General features: G+C 40.9%; 1 protein-coding gene and 1 non-coding gene across 3 annotated transcripts in view; one reads left to right on the plus strand and one right to left on the minus strand.

The window, feature by feature from the left end:
• GALK2 (galactokinase 2) overlaps positions 1-22,964 on the minus strand; it is a 133,645-nt gene that overhangs the window by 45,332 nt on the left and 65,349 nt on the right. For both annotated transcript variants that reach the window (XM_039237155.1, XM_039237156.1), the window contains exons 6-7: positions 9,434-9,532; positions 7,817-7,969 (exon numbers count right to left, since the gene is read on the minus strand). In XM_039237155.1, the coding sequence (XP_039093086.1) occupies positions 7,817-7,969; positions 9,434-9,532 (252 nt within the window). The remainder of the gene's footprint in view (positions 1-7,816; positions 7,970-9,433; positions 9,533-22,964) is intronic.
• On the plus strand, positions 22,050-22,156 carry LOC120235050. The gene has a single exon (XR_005529283.1). It is a non-coding gene; the product is annotated as a U6 spliceosomal RNA (small nuclear RNA).

The following is a 22,964-nucleotide window of genomic DNA, read 5'->3' on the forward strand; positions in this document are numbered from 1 at the left end:
AAGGCTAGAATTTCTAATCTCTTCTCTGAATTACCTCTGAAAACAACAATTCATTCAACAGACCGTCTTCTATACAACAAAAGCAGCTGTGTTGATTTGTTTCAGGTTATGTGAATCACACATGCTTATTTTTAAAATTTCAAAGAGCACAGAGCAATTCAAAGTACAAAAAAAATGCAAAGTAAAATAAATCGTCTGTAATTACCCCCACAAGACAACTACCAACCACCATTTTGATAGTCATACTCTCATATATTTCTACAAATGTCATGGATACCTACACACATATAGCTCGACATAAATGGGATCCCCTTTTCCCCCTTCCAACTACACAAAGCTGTTTTCCAGTATTCTATAGTGGCTGGTGACTTCCATGTGTATCGCACTCATAATCGTCACGAACACAGAACCACAATGACCCTCCACGGTGTTGGTGATCCACGCCGCCTGTGCTCCAGAGCAGTTTGCAGGCCACAGGATAAATCCAAAGAAACCTGCACAACTGTGCAGAACGGATCCACCACAATTCTCACTACACCCTTAGCACATCCTGCCTTTTTTAGAAAAAAAGCATCCCCACACATGCTCTGGATCCCATGCGTGCCTAACTCCTAAAGGGCACAATGGGAAGAGCAGGGGTGAGGACAGACCTGGACACCTGTGCTTATTTAAAACAGGTCACAACCTACCTTGGCCCCAAACTCCCAGTATGTAACATGGCACACTTGAGGTATACTTCACAAGCTACTGTGAAGATTAAGGTAACACCAAAAACACCTAGCACCCTGCCTACCACAGGAAGGCACTTAGGGTTTCCTTCCCTCCCTACATTCCCCTGCCTCTCTATCTAGCTAGTTCTGCCCACCTGACACCTCCTCCCATGCCTTCAAACATACACAGATGTTTCCTGCCTTAAAATAATTATTCCTAAAGCTACTGCTCTTCATTTCTCCCACTCTTCTGCTGTCTACCAGTGGCCCATTCCAGACTCCAGCTAAGGAATGTGGCCTCCCAAAGGTCTTTCCTTACCTCCCGAACCACTCCCACAGCCACTGGAGTTTTCTCCATCTTTTTAAGAAGTCTTTAATAAGTCAGTGGATTCTGGCACTCCAGTCCCTACCTTCTTCAAATTCCCTGTTTTGTTGATTTCTGTAGCACTGAATTTTCCTAGTTTCTCACCTCTCTGGTCCCTGCACCATCTCCTTCCACAACTCATTTTTCCCCTTTCATCACCTCATTGAAGTCACCTTCCAAGTTTAACCCCTGACCTTCTGACATTTTCTAGCCATACTCTTTCCCTCAGCAAACTGAACTTAGCTCCTGGTTTCAACTGTTCTTTCCAAACAAATGCATCTCGAGGCTCTCCCCCTAGCCAAGAGTTATATTCCACACTCAGATTTCTAACCACTTACAAGGAAATTCCATGGCAAGTTTCACCACCTGTCGCTTTCCAGTCACCTTCCATCTACCCTTCTCCAAACCCACCCACCAGTGGCAGAGCTAGGCTTTCCAACCCATCGTTTCAGCTTCAAGCTGCAGTCCTTATCAGCCCAACACTTTTTCCTTCATTCATGCCTGCTTGTGTACAAGGAGCACTTGTTGAGTGCCCACCACTCCCCAGGTCCTAGATGCACAACAGTGTTTATTCACAGGCACACACGGCACCTGACCACAGGGAGCCCTCAGTCTACCAGAGAAGACATGTGTTAAATAAGAATTGCACAGTGAATCACTTCATCTAACAGCCATACACTGCGATAATGGGAATGTGCAGGATGTGGTAAGAGGTCATTTAACACATAAAAAGACATTTGACATACCAGGAGTGGGGAGGGTAGTCAGGGGAAATATGTCAAAAGAAAACAGAAACCCAAGCATGGAGAGCTCTATGCCCAGCCTTTCCCAAGTTCAGGCACAGCCTCTCTCAGATCCCTCCCTTTTTATCCCACCCTAACTTCTCTTCAACCTGCTGTCCATTGGTATTTCTAACACCTTGCTAACAGCAGTGGCTTCCCACTGCTTCCACAACCGAGCCCGGTTGATCCTCAGTGCAGCACTGAATGCCCTGCCACAACCTCATTCCACTGACCACATTGCCCCTGTCCCTAATATGAGCGTCCTTTACCCTGCAGTGTGGACCCACTGTTCTGGGAATGCTCTACACTAGAGGGTTGGAAGAGTGTGCTCTACTGAATCGACAGTGCTGAGCAAGACTGGCCACATTCTTGGGCATTTGGTTTTTCTCCACTTAAATTCAAGAAAACTGCCAAAGCCCTGAAATTATGCCCACCTCTCATGTTCTATCACTAGACAGAGAATAAGCTCCATATTGACCATTAGGTGGGAGGAGCTAAAAACCGGGTGAGTGATGGCCCCCACCAGACAGGCTCTGTAAAGAATCACGTTGTAAAATTTCCCTGAAGTGCCAAAGGACCACGTGAAACTCTCTCCTTCATTGCTTCACATGTAGCCACAAGGAGCTCAGGGTATGCAAAAGCAATAGAATAATTTCTCTTCCCTTTCTTTTTTTTTTTTTTAATGTTTTTTATTTATTTCTGAGAGAGAGAGAAACAGCGTGAGCAGGGGAGAGTCAGAGAGAGGGAGACACAGAATCTGAAACAGGCTCCAGGCTCTGAGCTAGCTGTCAGCACAGAGTCCGACGTGGGGCTCGAACCCACGAACCGTGAGATCATGACCTGAGCCGAAGTTGGCCACTTAACCGATTGAGCCACCCAGGCGCCCCTCTCTTCCCTTTCTGACTTCCCATAATACTTATCAGCATCACACATTTTATCCCCCAATATAATTAAGGGATACTTTCTTTTATAGACATAAAACATTTCTGGAAAAGTTTAAGCCACTGAATGTGTGTAAAGTATGAAAATTTTTGCGTTCATGAAAGATTTCTGGCCGCTTTGTTAATTTAAGAACATAAAAATGTGCTTCACTTAAAAGTATCCCTTACGCAAGTAGTAATTATAAATCTCTACTGAGTTTGCTTTGAAATGTTTTTAATTTTAGTTCAAATGGCTCTACCAGACTCTGACTTTCAATGAATCTGCATCAATTACTTTTTGGCAGCTACTAGAAAGAGGAGGAGGGAGAAAGAGAAAGGGACAGAAAGGAGACGTGAGGATAGAAGAAACTATCAGTGTGAAAGCCAAACCATCTTTGTTGGTTCAGTGTACTCCCTGTGTTAAGTAGATACAAAAGGTACTCATTTTCCAAAAGGAGCTTGGAGGGCTGGGAGCAGTGGGAAAACAAATGCCATTCATTACAGTTTTGCTGCGCAGACCTCTGATCAGTGTCATTTTCAAAGCTATCCTGATTAGTCATTTCTGCCCTGACACTTTTACCATGTGAAAACAGAAAATTTGCAACTTTCTCTACCTTTTTACATGGGAAGTTTATTTCTCAATCTAATGAGACCATTTCCAAACAAAACTTATATTTATTCACATATAAATGAAAGAATGGAACCATATTAGAAGGAAAATGTGCTTAGGATTCCTAGGCAAAAGTGTATTCTTAACATCAAGGTTATATTAGCAGTTTTATCTTTACTTCCCTTTTGTACAGAACCTTGGAATCTAGTGATTCACAGCAACATGATTTAGGAAACATTTACCATCTTGATAAAGTCTTGCACTTTCCTTTCTTCCATATTTTAAAACAAAGACAAATTCAGAATATATACCAATTGGGAGGAGTGTACGGCAAAAAGCAAAATTCAGAGGCCAGTTTCAATGACCAGAGTACCTCTAAGACTCATGTGGAGCTATCAGTTCAGAAGATACTCTCAAGAACAAGAGGTTCTGCAGTGGAGTAAGGCTTTCAGCCATTATCAGTTCCAACAGAGATGGCTATTTTCCACCAGTTAACTCTCAGACCTTCCCCCATCCTGACAACTTTCATTAGAGATTCAGCCCCACAACTGCGTTCCTCTCTCCCCTTGCACCTCGGGAAGAGAGGAGTCACAACAGGAACCCATTTTACATCTCATGCTCATTGTAGTTGCAGATCTCCTAGAGGACCCCACGTTCCGTGATAAAACTTTGAAAACAACTTTGTGTATGCTTGAAGTCTCCTTAGACAACACTTACTCATCAATCTCAAAATCATCAAGAATAAGCCCTCAAATAAATAAGACACTAATTTTTTCCATCTCCTGAAAGAGGAAGTTTGTCCTAAAGGAAAAAAGGAGTTCATGGTCACTAACACCCTGATATTGAAAAGTTTACTGCACTACTTCTCATATACGCATGGATCAGATACTGTGAAGAGTTTAATATTGAAACATTGCTTTTACATAAATTTTAGAAATTATCTGAAGGAGTAAATTCCAAATTTAAAACATTTAAACCATGATTTAAAAAAAAAAAATGTTAATACCCAACAGAAAGAGAAATCAAGAAACTGATTCCATTCGCAACTGCACAAAAAAAACATAAAATACCTAGGAATAAACCTAACCAAAGATATAGGAGACCTGTTTGATGAATACTATAGAAAACTTATGAAGGAAATTGAAGAAGACACAAAGAAATGGAAAAACATTCCATGCTCATGGGTCAGAAGAATACTGTTAAAATGTCATTACTACTCAAAGCAATCTACACATCCAATGCAATCCAAATCAAAATTGCACCAGCATTCTTCTCAAAACTAGAACAAACTATCCTAAAATTTGTATGGAACCTCAAAAGACCCTGAATAGCCAAAGTAATACTAAAGAAGAAAACCAAAACAGGAGGCAAAACTATCCCAGACGTTAGCCTCTACTACAAAGCTGTCATCATCAAGACAGTGTGGTATTGGCACAAAAACAGACACATAGACCAATGGAATAGAATAGAGAACTCAGAATTGGACCCACAAATGTATGGCCAACTAATCTTTGACAAAGCAGGAAAGAGTATCCAATGGAAAAAAGACAGCCTCTTTAACAGATGGTGTTGGGAGAACTGGACAGCAACATGCAGAAGAATGAAACTAGATCACTTTCTCACACCATACACAAAAATAAACTCAAAATGGAACAAGGACCTGAATGTGAGACAGGAAACCACCAAAACCCTAGAGGAGAAAGCAGGAAACAACCTCCTCAACCTCAACTGCAACAATTTCTTACTTGACACATCCCCAAAGGCAAGGGCATCAACCAAAAATGATCTATTGGGGACCAAATCAAGATAAAAAGCTTCTGCACGGCAATGGAAACAATCAATAAAACTAACAGGCAACCGACGGAATGGGAAAAGATAGTTGCAAATGACATATCAGATAAAGCGCTAGGATCCAAAATCTATAAGGAACTCACCAAACTCCACACCTGAATAACAACCAGGTGAAGAAGTCAGCAGAAGACATGAACAGACACTTCTCCAAAAAGGACATCCAGGTGGCCAACAGACACATGAAACAATGCTCAGCGACCCTCATCATCAGGGAAATATAAATCAAAACCACACTGAGATACCATCTCACACCAATCAGAGTGGCTAAAATGAACAAATCAGGAGATTCTAGATGCTGACGAGGATGTGGAGAAATGAGCACCCTCCTACACTGTTGGTGGGAATGTAAACTGGAGCAGCCCCTCTGGAAAACAGTGTGGAGGTTCCTCAAAAAATTCACAATAGAATTCCCCTATGACCCAGCAATAGCACTGCTAGGAATTTACCCAAGGGATACAGGAGTGCTGATGCATAGGGGCACATGTACGCCAATGTTCATAGCAGCACTTTCAACAATAGCCAAATCATGGGAAGGGGCTAAGTGTCCATCAATGGACAAATGGATCAAGAAGATGTGGTTTATCTATACAATGGAATACTACTACTACATGGCAATGAGAAAGAATGAAATCTGTCCATTTGTAGCAACGTGGATGGAACTTGAGGGTGTTATGCTGAGCCAAGTAAGTCAGGCAGAGAAAGACATACCATATGTTTCCACTTATAGGTGGATTAGGAGGAGCTTAATGGAGGGCCATGGGGGAAGAGAAGGGAAAAATCATTGGGGAGAGGGAGGGAGGCAAACCATGAGAGACTGTTGAATACTGACAACAAACTGAGAGCTGATGGGAGGGGGAGGGGGGTGACGGGCATGGAGGAGGGCACTTGTTGGGACGAACACTGGGTGGAATCCCAACTTGACAATAAATTATGAAAGAAAGAAATGTTAATACCAAAATTTTCCAGAAAAAAAAACACCTTTTCTTTTTCTGGCTCATCCTATCTCTACTCTCCCTAACTTCATAACTTCAGAGGGTGGGAAGAGGGTGAAGTCGCAAATCAATCACAAGGGATAACTATACCTTACATTTTACCATAGTAGCCCATCCAATATGTACTTGTATAATGTTGTGAAATGGAGCAAACTAAATATGACAGGGCAGGTAACACAGGCAGTAGTTATATATCCAGCAAATGTTTATCCTGTGCCTATTTTGGCCTAAGCACAATGCCAGGCATTAGAGCAATATAAGAGTTAGCAAGATGACACAGTCCTGGCTCTCAGATAAAATTGAATCAAAAGGAGGAGACAGACATTAAACAGTGATAAATTCCATAACTGAGAAGTATATGTGCAGTGAAGTATGAAGGGTGACTTACCCTTAGTCTAGGAGTAAGAAAGTCAAGAAAGGCTTCCTTGGGGGACATTTAGGCTGAGACCTCAAAGAAGGTGACGGGAAGAGCATTCTAGGCATGCACAAAGTCCCTGGGGTGGGACGGGTCATTATGGCCGGAGTGTAATGGGAGTGGGGGATGCTAAGACAGGAAAAGGCTGAGGTGTACGGGCATCAGATCTTGCAAGGCTCTCCAGGCAGTGATGAGAACTTTTTACTTTATTCCAATAAAATAAAAAAGTTTGAAAGGTGTTAAGCAGGGAAATTATCTGATTAGACTTAAATTTCTAAGCCCTCCTTCTAACTAGGAGAAAGTACAGTGCACCTCCTAAGCCAGAACCCACTCCCCAGATCCCAGCTTTAGTTCTCTCCACCTTTCTGGTCATACCATGTACCTTTCTGGATCCTCCATAACATCTCATTTCTGTGTCACTTTTGGAGCACCTGCTTACATACCACCTGATCACATACCATTTCCTTTTTTCACATCCCTCTAATTTTAACTCTCTGCTCTACTCTCTCTATTCTTATTCCTTATATCCTTCTGTATATCTTCACGCCCCTAGGCATACAACAGGTATTCAATGAGTACTTCCTAAGCAGGTTTGAGGCTTGACTGGCAAGGTTCTTCTAAACTATGGAACACAGAATTCCCAAAACTCCCTTCTGGCTTGTGTTTCCTTTGCAGACACATAAAAATCTTTTGGGCATGGGGGCGTTACATCGAGCTCATTTTTTAGAGTGACCAGTGATGGCCTGCTACTACAAAAATGATGCATCTGAGAGCAGCAGGTGTTGAGGCTACCATTACATTTGTTGAGGAAACAAGATCAGTTATGGTCACTTTCCATCAATCACCTCCAACTACCTTTTTCCACCCATAACCCGTAGCCTATACTTCACAGATGTAAACTCTCCTCTTCTCCCCTGTTCTATCCTAGAAGACTCAACTGTGAAGTTCATGTAGCTTCCAAAAGCCAAGAGGTTGCAGGATATACCCATAGGTTTACTTATCTCCTGAGTGTGGAATCAGGTTACTCTCTTCCCAAAGATTATCATTTAGAATATTGTTACAGTCAGAATGCTGCCCTAAGCTTCAGGGAAAGAGACAAGGTAGCAGGGAAAAAGGAGAAAAAGCATAAGAGAAAGCTTACTCCAGGTTTAACTAGTTTGCCAAGTTCATACCTTTGCAGCCAGCCGACACTCCATCACCCTGATATTGAAATGAGAAGTCGCTGCCTTATTCATTTCCACACAACTGTTGGCAATCACAAACACTGCTCCACTTGGGAGTTTCACATCAGTTGCCCTCAGGGGACTAAATTCTATCAACTTGGCCTATTGGAAGAAAAATGACAGGTGAGATATAATGTATTAGAATTCAGAAAATGTTTAATTTATTTATGTATTTATTTACCACAGCAAACATTTTTTCCTAAAAATGCACTCATTCAATTCAAATATTTATTGGCTTCCAGGTAGTGTACTAGGCACTGGAGCTACAACAGTGAACAAGACATACACTGTCCCTGCCCTCATAGAGCTCACAATCTAGCAGGAAAGACAAGCAGACAAATACATTTCCGGGTTGTGTTATAATGGTAGCAAAGCGCAGGGTGCTTTATAGGCACATAGTTCAAGCCTCTGATCACCTAGTGTAGGCCCCTTTGAAAAAAGGGAAATCTAAACTGGCTTTTGAGAAATGAGCAAGACTAGGGCAGTCAGAGGATTCCTTGACGACCCAAATAAGATATCAGAAAGAGGGAAGAGCATACACAAATTCACAGGCAAAAAGCATGAGGTGTTAATAGAGCTTTAAGTATTGAAATTTGGCTGGAGCTCAAAGTTGGAGGGTTGAGGATAGATGAGAGGGTAGACTGGAGAGGTAAAGCAAGGGCCAGATCATGAAGTGCTTTGTAAGCTGAAAGATACTGGACTTTGTTCAGACTCTATAGCTAATTTACATTAACATCAGGACTCTTGCCATCATGTTTGGTTGTCAGGTCTCATCCAAAACACCCAGAATATTTTCTTAACATTAAACCACATTTCCTCATGCTTCAGGTCTTTGGCTTAGAGGAATCAGTAATAAACATTCTTAATAAGAAGAAATCCAAGTATTCTTGGAAAATAGCCAAGCCTGTAGGAATCTGATGAAAACCTAAGAAAAGATTTTAAAGAAATGTCTGCTTCTACTTTGGAAATGGGCAGTTGATGGGCAACAACCAAAACCTCTACTCTGCCTAAAGGAGTTGATAGCCAAGGGGAAGTGGTATGCAGCTAAGGAATTCATCTTTGACTTACTGTCAACATTCTTTTCCCTGCCACTGAAGCCCCAAAAATGTTGACAGAGAAAACTGATACCAAAGAGTAAATTATAAAAAGAGGGGTTGTGAATATATGTGGTAAGAGAAGTTAACATTTGGGTTTAAAACCAACAAGAGATTATGAAAATGCCATGAGATGAAGTGATTTGGGACAAGAGCGGGAGAGGAGGTCTCAATAACCAGGGAGTTGAGAAATCTCATCTTAGCAATGAAGAGAAATAGAAGGGAAAAACTAGATACAAGAGAAAAACAGACTTGGAGAATGATTCTGGAAGCCTAAGAAAGAGGTGATCAACATGAAACACAATAGGGGAACTGATAGAGGCCTTGAATTACAGAGCAATTGAGAAATACCATTTACAATAGAACCTGATAGAATTGGTAGCCTGGAACCAAGGAAGTCGAAGATCTCAGGGCCTCCTTCCCATTTGAACTTTCCCTAGTTGATATTTCCAAACAGCTCCATGTCACCTACAGTTCCTTCTTCTGCCAGAAATGATATGGACTGGTCCATCCCTCCTCCTTCAGTGCCAATATAACGCTCGCTCTTGGCACAGATTTCCGCAAGTTCTACCTGGAAAAGTAAAATCGATTTGCATTGTCAGAATAGTCATCATCTATTTCTCATTCATTGCTTACTCCAGGCATGACAGATAGGTTTGAGTTCAGTGCCAACTCTGATCAATTGATAAACGCTGCCTGAAGCATTGTGTTAACAAGGACTCTAAGACTTCCATTGAGCTCAACAGGAAAACATCCTAAGATCAATGAACATTTGCAGGGAATGGAATGAGAAATTGACTGTGCATGCCATGTATCTGCTATCCATAAAAGATTCCACAGAGCTGCCTGAGTGGCTCAGTCAGTTGAGCGTCTGACTCTTGATTTCAGCTCATGTCATGATCTTATAGTTTGTGAATTTGAGCCCTGCATTGAACTGTTCTCAGCAAAGAGCCTGCTTGGGGTGTGCGCGCTCTCTCTCGCACTCTCTCTCTCTCTCTCTCACAATCTCTCTCTCTCTCCTCCTCTCCCCCCCAATCCCATCTCTGTCCCTCCCCCAGCATGCATGCATGTACTCTCTCTCTCAAAATAATGAAATAAACCTTAAAAACACCCAGTATCTCTTATTTAAAAAAAAAAAAAAAGACTACACAGGACAAGCAGTTCCTTCTATCTTTCTGTTTGCTCCATCTCTCCCTAGCCGAGTATCACCAAAAATTTCAGCTGGATACTCATTCATTTCTCCCTTCCTTTGTCTTCCTTTGTCTCCCCTACAGTGGACTATTCTGCTCTCCACACAGCCCAAGTGGTGTCATCCAACTTTATCTTCCAGTCCAAAAGAAATGCTGTCTCTGTGGCACTTACATTAAATGTAAGAATCAGAACTAGCATCATCTAACCAGGCACATCTTCCTCCATCCATGATGAAGAGGCCCAGTACACAGTTATAATCCAAATTTAATATGTCAAATTATGTGTTTAAGAATGTTCAACAGCTTCCTATTGAAATAATGAAATAATTTCCTTAATGAAATAAGCTCAGTCTCAATCTGGCATTTCAAAGCCTTCTAAAATGTGCAACCAATTTGCATATGAAATCATATGGTCTACCACTCTTTTCCAATTAGATTTGTCTCCTTGACCACCTCACACATCTGTGCAAACTGGTATTACTTCCTATCTTCTCTCATATGAATCCTATTTTCAGGTAATACCTAGCTTGCTGATTACCTACTATGGCCAAGTCACTGGGCTGACCACTCAAATCTTCCTCCATCATAAAGTCTTCCTCAAATACTGTTCCCACTAGGGCATCCCCATTCTCTGAGCTCCCTGCTGTTACCCTCAGCCAGTGTGAAAAGTCACCTCCCAGCATCTGTAACAGCCATATTTACCTGCTAAGTACCTGGCATTATCTCTTTTGCTTTTTTTTTCTCCTTTAAGCCTCCACACAGTCCTCTGCTTATCCTCCTTACACAAATGAGGAAAATGGGATGTGGAGACATAACAGAAAATGAAACAGCCATTTGAACCTCATTAGCCAGACTCCATAGCCTGTGTTCTTTTCACGCAGGACTTCACTACCCTTCTCCTGGCCCCACCCCCATGGAGATAATTTAACCGATTTTTCACTACCTCAAAGTGATGTGAAATGACAAATGAGATCACCAAAATTTAAGTGTTCTTGATCTTAAGAGGAAAGAAACTAAAGCATGGAGAAATATATGCTTATTGATTGTTTTTTAAAATATTTGCTGTGTGGCAACAAGAGGCTACTTTGACTTTAAATAGGATGTTAAGTTTTCCAGACTATCTGGGCAGACTTCAGAGGGACCCCAGACATCCCAGCAGCTCTGTGTCCAGGAGGGCCCCCTACAGGGATGTGGACATCCCTACACCTTGCTGAATTCTGACACATGGATCCCATGACTGGACAGACGATGCCCAAGTGTTCTAACAGTGAGGAAACAAAAGAAAATGAAGATAGGGAAGCTGAAAGGTAAAAGAAAAGATGATTCACTTTACAGACCCCTCAGAACCCATGAGGAAATCAGTAGTAAATATAGAGGAAAGAAACCAGTACCAGACGCTTCCCAATCTTGTTTAAAGCCCCAACGCTCCTGCCAAGTAGGTATTGTGACCTTAGATTTTGCAATTTTTTCAAGTTTCCACTTTCCCATGTGTTATTAATAATAATAGTAATAGTTTAAGTTAAATCTTCAACTCTTTAAGATTTAATGAGCACTTGCTATATGCCAGACATGGTTCTAATTACTTTATATGAATTAATTATTTACTTATAATGACCCTATAAGATAGAAAATATATACCCATTTTACAGTTGAGGAAACTGTGTACATTTATTAGCTGAGACTAGGCTAGTAACTACGAAAGGTGAAATTCAAACTCAGGTTGTCTAACTCCAAAGCCTGTACTCTTAATCACCATGCTATATATCCCCATGCATAATATGGAGAAATATACCCACTTCTCAAGCCATGGGATTATTGTGATGGTCCAATAAATTAAATTAAAATGCCTCATAAGCTGTAACAAACTATACAACTGTTAATTTTATTATTTGTACAGGACAAATAAGGAATCCTTTGATTTACTCAAGTAGCTAAGTCAGAAGCCAGAAGTAAAGGCAGGTATAATTATTATGGAATACAGAGCCATTTTTTAAAATGTTTAGGAAAAGATGGAGTGCCTGGGTGGCTCAGTCCATCAAGCTTCCAACCAGCTCAGGTCATGATCTCACAGTTCGTGAGTTGGAGCCCCGCATCAGGCTCTCTGCTATCAGCACAGAGCCTGCTTTGGATCCTCTACCTGCCTCTTTCTCTACCCTTCCTCTACTAATTCTCTCTCTCTCTCTCTCTCTCTCTCTCTCTCTCAAATAAATAAATAAGCTTAAGAGAAAACAACATGCGTTGGGAAAGAGAAAACATAAACAGTTCTGGATATCCCTAGAACTAGTTTAGCAATAGGGAGTAATGCAGCCTGAGGCAAACAGGAGAGAGTGTACTCCATTTGAAGCAGTTCAGTCTAATGGTGGGGGAGGCAGAGGGGCCCTGCCGAACAAACATTCTTGTAGTGGAAGCTCCCACTGCGGGCCTACAGGCAACTTTCCCAGTGGCCCTAGCCCTTCACCTCCATACCAAAAGCAAAAAGGTCAAATCCAAAATGGTTATGACATGTAAAGAAACTAGAAACAAAAGTATTTTTAAATCTCAAATCCTGATTAAGGAAGAAAAAAACTGCATGCTTCTGTAGGTCCATAGGCTTAGCCGGAGATAGCTTGACCCAAACTCAGAAGCCCATTAACGAAGGGATCTTAACAGCAGAGGATGTAAATGGAAGCAGAGAATGCCAGTCACTCTGGGCGATATGAGGGGTACGTGTGAGCCCGCCATGCCTTTTCTGTCCTTGGGGATCTTAGAAGTAGAACTATAATAAAAGTCCTCCAAGAGTTACAATCCTTGCAAAGAACTAAATCAACAATCTATTCAGATTTGAAATACATAAAATATCAATAGGTTTCATGAGAATAAGAAGGATCGGTCAAAAACACATTAACAAAAGTGTATGAAAGAAACGCATCAGAATTTCAAAGAACAATCATGGAATTTTGAGAACCCAGTTCTATTTAGCAAAGTTATAAAGTCATCTTTTTCCTGGATGTCTAAGGGATTCTGAGGCTTCCCCACTTCTCCTATCTCCCCACACGACAAACACACAGACACACACATACACACACAAGCCCTGAGAACCCTTAGACAAGAATAGTAAAGCGGCAAGTGAAAAGGGACTTATTCCTCTCCCCAACAATGTATTTTCTTCTGCTCTTACACCTGAGTACTTCAGGGACCCCCAGGTACCTCCAAACTAGTCACTTGTGTCATTTAGCTCTAACCCTTCCTACAAATTACTAATTGAGAATCTGAGAATCTTTAGGGATGACAATTTGACTACATGAGGAACTTTTCAAAAGTTTGCAGCCAATAAACTCATTTCTCTTTTGACTCCTGCTCTATGAACAGTTAAAAGAAACCTGGCAGTACTCATAGACCTTCCTTTAAAGCTACTGAAGATAGTTAAGTAAGCTAATTTAGTGCTTTGTGTGTTCTTCTCTTGAAGCAGAGCCTGGGAAAGAATCAAAAGTCACGTGGATTCCCAAATTAAACAGTTTGCCCATCTGCGGGCCAGTGGGCACTGGTGAGAGGAGAAATAACAGGGTTAGATTTCACTGAGAAGGACTAAAATTTCATGAATGTGTTGCCTAGCTAAATCTGGGTACTTATAAAAACAACAAGAATACAAAAAGACTCAAGATATTACTACGGTAAACTCTGCCTTCGTTTAGCAGTTTTACTAATGAGATTGTTAAAAGTAGAATTATTACATAGACAGGAAGTGTTGATCTCTTTGAGTCAGTTGGTCATGACAATGAGAAGCCTTCTATTCAGAACACAAGACTGTATCATCCAGTATCATCCAGCTTTTGTTGGCCACCCCCAGTGCAAGTCAAGAGAAAGGAAGGTGGGACACCCGGGTAGCTCAGTCAGTTAAGCATCAGACTCTTGGTTTTGGATGAGGTCATGATCTCACTCTTTCCTTGTCTCTCTGCCCCTCCTCTGCACCCTCGCTCTCTCTCTCTCTCTCTCTCTTTCTCTCTAAAGATGAATAAACTTAGAGAAAGGAAGAAAATGAACAGCCTCATTCATTCACTCAACAATCCCTTAAACAGTATCCCACAGATAAGCGGGAAGGCCAGTGTCCTCCCTCTAGGAGCTCACAATATTGATATTGCCTTCAGGTAAACAAGTGCTTCAAAAGAAAGTATAAAATTAGTTTGCTTCTGTTTGCCCCTGTAGGTCTTCTGTCCACACACCTCCATCCTGCTATCTGCCCCAAGAGGCTGCCCAGAACAAACTATTGCAAGAGACTCTTATGCACTCTGCTTCCCATGGGTTCTTCCAACAGACAGCTCTGGCAGGAAATGGGAAATTGAAAGTGTGGGGGAAGAACAGTGAGATTGGGTCCCTCCCTGCCATGGGACCCTTTCGGTCACTTTCAGGCTCAGGGGTAGTAACAACTCACTACAACTAGTGGGAAACTACAGAGTAGGTTTCCCCTATACCTATACCTTTGTAAATTGTCCATAATCATTGACTGTGCTGTTTTCCATTATGACCCTGACTGATTTATCTAGATAAGGTGGAAATACTAATGGCCCCACTGACTTTTCTTTACATCAGATATGTTCTGTATTTTCCCCCCTGCAATACTTCTCCATCTTAACTTTCAAAATGCCTAGCTTCTTACCTGGGACTATTTTCTTTTCTTTTCTTTTTAATGTTTCTTTTTAATGTTTGTTTATTTTTGAGACAGAGACAGAGCATGAGTAGAGGAGGGGTAGAGAGAGAGGGAGACACAGAATCTGAAGCAGGATCCAGGCTCTGAGCTATCAGCACAGAGCCCAGTGCGAGGCTCCAACCCATGAACCGCGAGATCATGACCTGAGCCAAAGTCGGACGCTTAACTGACTGACCCACCCAGGAGCCCCTACCTGGGACTGTTTTCAAAGTGTTCCCCAAACCAGCAAACCTATTAGGCAGAGTCCAGCCAGGTGGGAGAAACTTCATGAAATAGCACCAAGGTAAGCCTGAAAGACTGATGTAGATTTGCTTTGTTTTGTAACATGGCTGATGACCAAGCTCTAACTTGGACACTTTGGAATGTTCTTAAATTAAAAAAAAAAAAAGAAAAGAAAAGGGAAAAAGTCTTGTTTTAATTTAAAAAAAAGGAGGCTATTATTATTTCTTATTCACATCTCTAACTCAAAGGATTATAACTCAAAGAGATTAGTCACTTTGGCTTTTTTTTTTTTTTATTGCAAGAAAAGTTGCCTGAGGACAATGAGGGCCAATTCTCAAAATGCGACAGCAGATACATCTGATCCTGATAGTTCAGACTAAAGAAGTTCCAGTAAGTAATGCAGGGAAGAAAAAGAAGGAGTTCAAATATTGAAAAAGCTCTGATACTACAAAGAAACGACAGTGAGAAGGGTTCTCAAAAGTAAATTGGAAAACCTGCTAAAATCTAGAAGCAATCAAAGAATATGCACCAAGCAGTCACAAGTGTGTATCACAAAAAAGAAAAATAAAAAAGCAAAGTAGACTCCTCCATCTGTGTACATAGGAGAGAACATAATCTAGGGAACCTGGAGAAGGCTAGTAGTTGGAACACATAGCTCTAAAAATATCTGAGGTGCTTAGTGAGGGCAAAGGCAGTCTGTCTGCAGGTTAACTCCCTCCCTGCCATCTGCATCACGGAGGGACTCAGATTCAGAAAGGAGGCTGTCAACAGACAAGAACCCAGTATTTTACGTAAAACAGTTTGGGATTCCAGGTCCGTGGGAATCCTGATATCCTGATAAAATGCCTATGCTAGGTTTCTTCTGGACCTCTACCATTGCTGCCTGTGCTGAACAAGGGAGAAGACTCTGAGCTGCACAATGACATACAACCTTTGCTATTTCTCCAAGTGATGATCCTAGATAAGTGTATGTGTGTGTTAAGACTATTAAAATACTAACATGAATCTAAAAGGTAATAGTGAGATGCAAAGTGAGGAATTAGAGAACTGTGCTACTGTAAGGGCCTCAGACACAAGATTGGTGTCACCCGGGGACTGATTGGATGCACAGATTCAGGCCCTCCCTCAGACCTGCTGAATCAGAATCTGTAGCTTAACAAGAGTCTCCTCCATCCCACATTAAATTTGAAAGCACTCCTCTAAATTACTTTTTACACTGAGGCTTTCTTAAAGAATTAGCAGACAGAGAAGAATCAGAAGAAGAAAGGGAAGGAAACCAACAAATCAAATGTCTTTTAAGGCCAGACACTATATAGGGTATTTTACATGTGTCATGTTATTTAGTCCCCAAAACTACCCTGAAATGTCAGAATTATAATATTTTATAGAGAAAGATATTGAGACTCAAAAAAGGTCAACAAGCTAACATAGGATTTGGAGCTGGATAGCTCTAGTTCAAAGTCCATGCGGCTACCTTGTTCCCCTGACTCAGGCAGCGGAGGCTCTGCCTGGATGCTGAACCCTGGTAAGCAGATGGAGCAAAATTTATGCATACCCAAACTGAACATTCCTTCTGTTAGAATGAACAACGAAGCTGGCCATGAGCCTTAGGATGCAGACATTTCTGAGTCATCATAATTTCACTCTATTTTATCCTCAAGAAAAAAAAATCCATTTTGCTGGATGGTCTGGGTCTTGGGGGAGGGCAGTGCTTTTCCATTATCCATCTCCAAATATAATTCAAGCACTTCCCTCCTAAACAGCCTCAACCTACAGTGATCTCAATAGAAGGCTGACATTTTGGTATGATTTCTGCAGCCTAATAATAATAGCAGCTAACACATTGAGACAGACACTGCTCCAGGCACTTTACCTGTACTGTCAAATTTCAAATCCATCAGGGAGGCTTTTGTTACTAAGTCTACTTTATAATGAAGAATCTGAAACATAGAGAAGTTAAGTAAATTGCCCAAGATTATTCAGCTAGTAAGTGGCAGAGTCAGGATTTGAACTCAGAGTTTTGGCTCCATGCTTTTGACCACAATTCTATTCTTTATCCCCATGGGGAGCAGAATTTCAGAGATGGACCAGAACCCAAAATTCAGGAGCCCTTAAAAGTCCTCCTGCATATTTTATCACTCACTAGCACAATTAATTCAATCCCTTTCATTGTTTAAATTCTAAAGAAAAGAAAAGAAAGCAGCAAACACATACCAAGTAACTATTACTGGACTAGCAGCAGTGTGGATGACGGTGAGGAGAATTGCCAAAAAAAAAAAAAAAACCAAACCAAAAAAAAAACAACTTGTGGCAAGACAGCAGAAGGCAGAAGCCTGGCCAGACTGATGGAATCAGACAAGAATATGACCCAAGTCACTGCTACTAAATACCAAAAGGGCCGCCGATGCCTGTGGTAAAGGCTGGTGTCGCTCACTTGGCTGACAGACCATTTATTTTGGCTCTGACCTTTGAAAGACGTTAAATAATGATGATAATAATGGATGGGCAGTAGGCCTGCAATCTCTGTGGTTTGGCAAGTGTTTCCTGGAACCGCACGTCCCTTTTTATGGTCAAAGGGACGCTCCCATTCCCCAGGGGAAGGTTCTTCATAGAGTTTTGAGCTGCACAGTCCTGTCCCACCCTCAAGGTCCAAACTGCAGGAACTCTGACTGTAAACTAATCTGGACTCTCTGGAGGAAGGTAAAGAAGAGGCCGGGCCATTAAGTATGACTTACCCCCTAGCATAATAATAATGTTAAAATTAATACTTGTTAATTTTCTTAATATGACTCCAGTGGTACAGAAATGGACCCAAACCAAAGACAAAAAAAAATAAGTGTTGCGGATCATAATCAAAATCAGCCAAATCCATAACTCAGTGCATTTGCCTTGGAGAAATGGTCCTATGTATACAATATTCAATTCACAAAGACTATGACATGAAGTAGGAAGAATGTTTCATGTGAGGAAATGTTAGTGTTAAAAGAGTTTTTATAAGGGAAGTAAATTGATTTTACTGAGTTGTGCTCAAATGTTATGCCAAGAGCATCTACTGAGGGTCAGTATAAGAAACAGTCATGTAGTCATATGAGCATCACTCTTGCATTATTTTGAGGTCATTTTCATTATATTTTGTGTGCTATAAAGAATCCATGTAAAAAACACTTTTGGGAATTTAATACCTGCAGAGAAAACAGCCTCTTTTGAAGAACTGAAATGATTTCTCTGTTCTGGTCACAAGACCTGTATAACTTCTATGTTTCCTTGTTTACTTTGGCTTCCAGAAATATCAGTAAATATTATTAAACAAAACACAATTATATTAAGTAATAGTTTTGACAATTACATTAAGTAATTAGCAGTCGTTAACAGGTATGTTTCCACTCTTCTTTCCTAGTTTTCTATTCCTAATTTACTACCCTTACTTAATAAAGATTCTTGGTCATATAATTCTTAAGTTTGTTTTCAAAATAAAGTAAATAGGCACTTGGAACAAATAAAAGAAAAAATTGAGACCTAACAGGCATCAGGTGGAATAGTCATGTTAAGAGGGGCAATGAAAATAAAAGTAAGGGAAAGTAAAAATAGCAATGATGTCCAGTACCATATTCTTGATGGAATAGTTAAAAGAATAGTGGATATGTCACCTAAGAAAGAGTAAGAGAAACCAGGAGAGCTTCCTTCAAACTTTGAAAGACTTGAATAGCAAAAGGAGAAATAGACTTTAGAATACAGAGAACAAACTGATAGTTGCCAGAGGAAAAGGAATGGAGGGATGGGAAAATGGGTGAAGGGGGGTGGGAGATACAGGCTTCCAGTTATGAAATGAATAAGTCTTAGGAATGAAAGGTGCATGATAGGGAATATAGTTAATAGTGTTCTTAGAGTGTTGTACAATGACAGATGGTAGCTACACTTGTGAGCAAAGCATAACATAGGGAGTTGTTGATCACTATGTTGTACCCTGGAAACTAATGTGACATGATATGTCAACTATACATCAATAAAAAAGAAAAAGAAAAAGAAGACACTTGTCTTCTGCCTGGCCCTTAAAAAAGAAGAAGAAGGGGCGCCTGGGTGGCTCAGTTGGTTGAGCATTCAACTCTTGATTTGATCTCAGGTCATGATCTCATGGTTCATGGGTTTGAGCCCCACAAACAACACCAAATGTAAATACTGTAAATATGTTCAACAAAAGATGAAGATAAAAACAGAAGTCTTGGAAACTCTGCTGTGACTCAAGGAACTCCTACTTACTTCACAAAGGAAGGGAAGGGAAGATCACCAGCCCAAGGACAGTCTAATCAAAAGGGCAGAAAAACTGACTGAAAAAAACTTGTCCATTGGAAAATAAATGTCTGATTGAAATCTCTTTCTCTAGGTTTTCACTCCTTATTGGGTCCCTACATGTAGTCATTTCTGACACTCCCCTAAATTATAAATGTTATAAACACTGTGTTCAACAAAAGACTAAGATGAAAAATAGAAACAATATTGGAAATGGTATTGCATAAGCATTTTGCTGAATCTAAGTTTAGAAATGCCAAGCAATAGTTTAGCAAACTCGTGGCAGAAGGTTTCAGAGGAAGGACAAATTTTTTTTTTAAGTTTGTTTGTTTATTTTGAGAAAGAGACAGAGCATGTAGGAGAATGCATGGGAGAGAATTCCAAGCCGGCTCCACGCCGTCAGCACAGAGCCCGATGCAAGGCTCGATCTCACCAACTGTGATATCATGACCTGAACCAAAATCATGAGTCAGACATGTAACCAACTGAGCCACCCAGGTGCTGCAGAGCAAATAATTTCTTATTTTTTAAAAATTTTTAACATTTATTTATTTTTGAGAGACAGAGCATGAGCAGGAGAGCAGTAGAGAGAGAGGAAGACACAGAATCATAAGCAGGCTCCAGGCTCTGAGCTAGCTGTCAGCACAGAGCCTGACGCGGGTCTCGAACCCACGAACCATGAGATCATGACCTGAGCCAAAGTCGGACGCTCAACCGACTGAGCCACCCAGGTGCCCCAGGGCAAGTAATTTCTAATGGAAATTAGAACCTAGACCAGGAGATGTTTGCGATTGGTAATGTAACTTTTTACAAAATACATCCACTGTCCACCCTGGCAACACATGGAATAAGAGACACTAATGTTGTCTAAAGGGGGGCGGGGGTGGTAGGAGAGAAGGGGAGAAAAATACAAAGATGGTTTCCAAGAGATACTGGTAAGGATAGACCCTGGGTGCTTTGCAAAGTGGGTAATGGGCTCTCTGCCATTGGACTAAACAGCAACTCGCAATATTAGCCACAGTCCTGACCACCTGTGCCTTGGACAGCAGCTCTGCTCACTTTCCTCTTCACCTCATGAGTCTTTCCTTCTTTTGGAAGACTTATATATTACTTATTTTTTTTAATGTTTATTTTGAGAGCATGCACACGTGTATGTGCAAGGGAGGGACAGAGAAGAGAGAGCAAAAGAATACTAAGCAGGCTCCACACTGTCAGCACGGAGCCCAGTGGAGGGCTCAGGCTCATGAACTGTGAGATCATGACCTGAGCTGAAATCAAGTTGGATGCTTACCCAACTGAGCCACCCAGGCACCTCCGTATATTACTTATTTCTATTGCTGAAGCTTTAGCTTTTCAAAACATGGTAGATTACTTTGTGCTTTTTGTTAACATATAACAAATACTTTTAAAACCAGGTCATTCTGGAGCTCCCTGGGTGGCTCAAACAGTTAAGAATCTGACTTCAGCTCAGATCATGATCCCACAGTTTGTGGGTTCAAGCCCTCGTGTTGGGCCCTGTCCTGACAGCTCAGGACTTGGAGCCTGCTTCAGAGTCTGTGTCTCCCTCTCTCTCTGCCCCTCCCCAGCTCATGCTCTCTTTCTCTCTCAAAAAATAAACATTAAAGAAAATTTTTTTAATAAAAGTTTGAGAAACTTTGACTTAGAGTAATTAACCAACAGGAAGGGAAATCTCAGATAGCAAGCTACAGATAGGTCATTTATAGGCTAATGCTTATTTATGAATCCTGCTTTCTTCCTTTCATTAAATGTTAACAAATTCCTAAAATCTGCACAGAAAATCTGGTTCCTAATACTTTCAACTTTAAACTATGTTGGGATTCTCCAATCTTTTCTAGTGAGGCTAAAAATCTAACCCTCAGAGTCAGGCCACTACAGCCATATCTTCAGCTACAGGAATGCGTGAAGGCCCTACCTAGCCTCTTAGAGATTCTGCCCAGCTCCTCCTTAATCTGTCCTTGCCAGAAAAAGCCTTTCTGATTTTGTCCCTATCTGGTAAGGGGCTATGTTATTTTTCCCCCTAGCCACCCTTTGCAGCTCCTCCAACTATGATTGAATCCTAATTTCTTTGTTTCCTCATTCCAGGTCCCCCAATCTACCTTTTGTAATATAATAAAAAAAAATAAACGATTTTTGTCCTGGTTCCTGGCACACAGTTACTAACGTCTTGGAATCTCTGGAGTGTTTTTTGTATAATAATGAGATAAATGGAGACTGAGGGCTCCCAGATAGCTTCACGATGGGGGCTGGCCCCAAGAAGGACCAAAGCATGCATTAGGGGATTGAAACTTTCAGCCCAACCACTCCCTTTGAGGACGGAAGGAAGAGAGGCTAGAGATTGAGTAACTCGCCAATGGACAATGATTTAATCAATCATAACTCTGTAATGAAACCTCCATTTAAAAAAAAAAAACCCTAAATACTAGGGTTTATAAAGCTTTGGGTTGGGTAAACACATCAAGGTGCTGACAGGGTGACCCACCCAAAAGAGGCATAAAATCTCTTGCAACCCTTTTTCCCATATTTCTTCTATGCATCTCTTCCATTTGACTGTTCCTGAGTTGTATTGTTTATAAAAACCAGTAACAATAAATAAAGAGCTTTCCTGAGTTCTGTGAGTCAGTATAGAAAAATTATTGAAACAGGAGAAGCTTAATGGAACCTCTGAATTTAAAACTGGTTGGTCAGTGCTCACTTCGGCAGCACATATACTAAAATTGGAACAATAGAGAGAAGATTAGCATGGCCCCTGCGCAAGGATGACATGCAAATTCGTGAAGCGTTCCATATTTTTGAAACTGATCCCATTCACAATTGCACAAAAAACCATAAAATACCTAGGAATAAACCTAACCAAGGGTACAAGAGATCTGTATGATTCAAACTATAGAAAACTTATGAAGGAAATTGAAGAAGACACAAAGAAATGGAAAAGCATTCCATGCTAATGGATAGGAAGAATATAGTTAAAATGTCATTGCTATCCAAAGCAATCTACACATTCAATGCAATTCCAATCAAAATTGCACCACCATAATTCTCAAAACTAGAACAAACTATCCTCAAGTTTGTATGGCACCACAAAAGACCCCGAATAGCCAAAGGAATACTGAAGAAGAAAACCAAAACGGAAGGTATCACCATCCCAGACTTTAGCCTCTACTACAAAGCTGTCATCATCAAAACAGTATGGTATTGGCACAAAAACAGACACATAGACCAACGGAATAGAATTGAGAACTCAGAGCTGGACCCAAAAGTATAAGCCAACTAATCTTTGACAAAGCAGGAAAGAATATCCAATGGAAAAAAGACAGCCTCTCTAACAGATGGTGTTGGGAGAACTGGACAGCAACATGCAGAAGAATGAAACTAGATCATTTTCTCACACCATACACAAAAATAAACTCAAAATGGATCAAGGACCTGAATGTGAGACAGGAAACCATCAAAACCCTAGAGGAGAAAGCAGGAAACAACCTCCTTGACTTCAACCACAGCAGTTTCTTACTTGACACATCCCCAAAGGCAAGGGGATCAAGAGCAAAATGAACTATTGGGACCTCACCAAGATTAAAAGCTTCTGCATGGCAAAGGAAACA

The sequence above is a fragment of the Hyaena hyaena genome, unplaced genomic scaffold (genome assembly GCF_003009895.1).
Source record: "Hyaena hyaena isolate Hyena2069 unplaced genomic scaffold, ASM300989v1 scaffold_120, whole genome shotgun sequence".
NCBI lineage: Eukaryota > Metazoa > Chordata > Mammalia > Carnivora > Hyaenidae > Hyaena > Hyaena hyaena.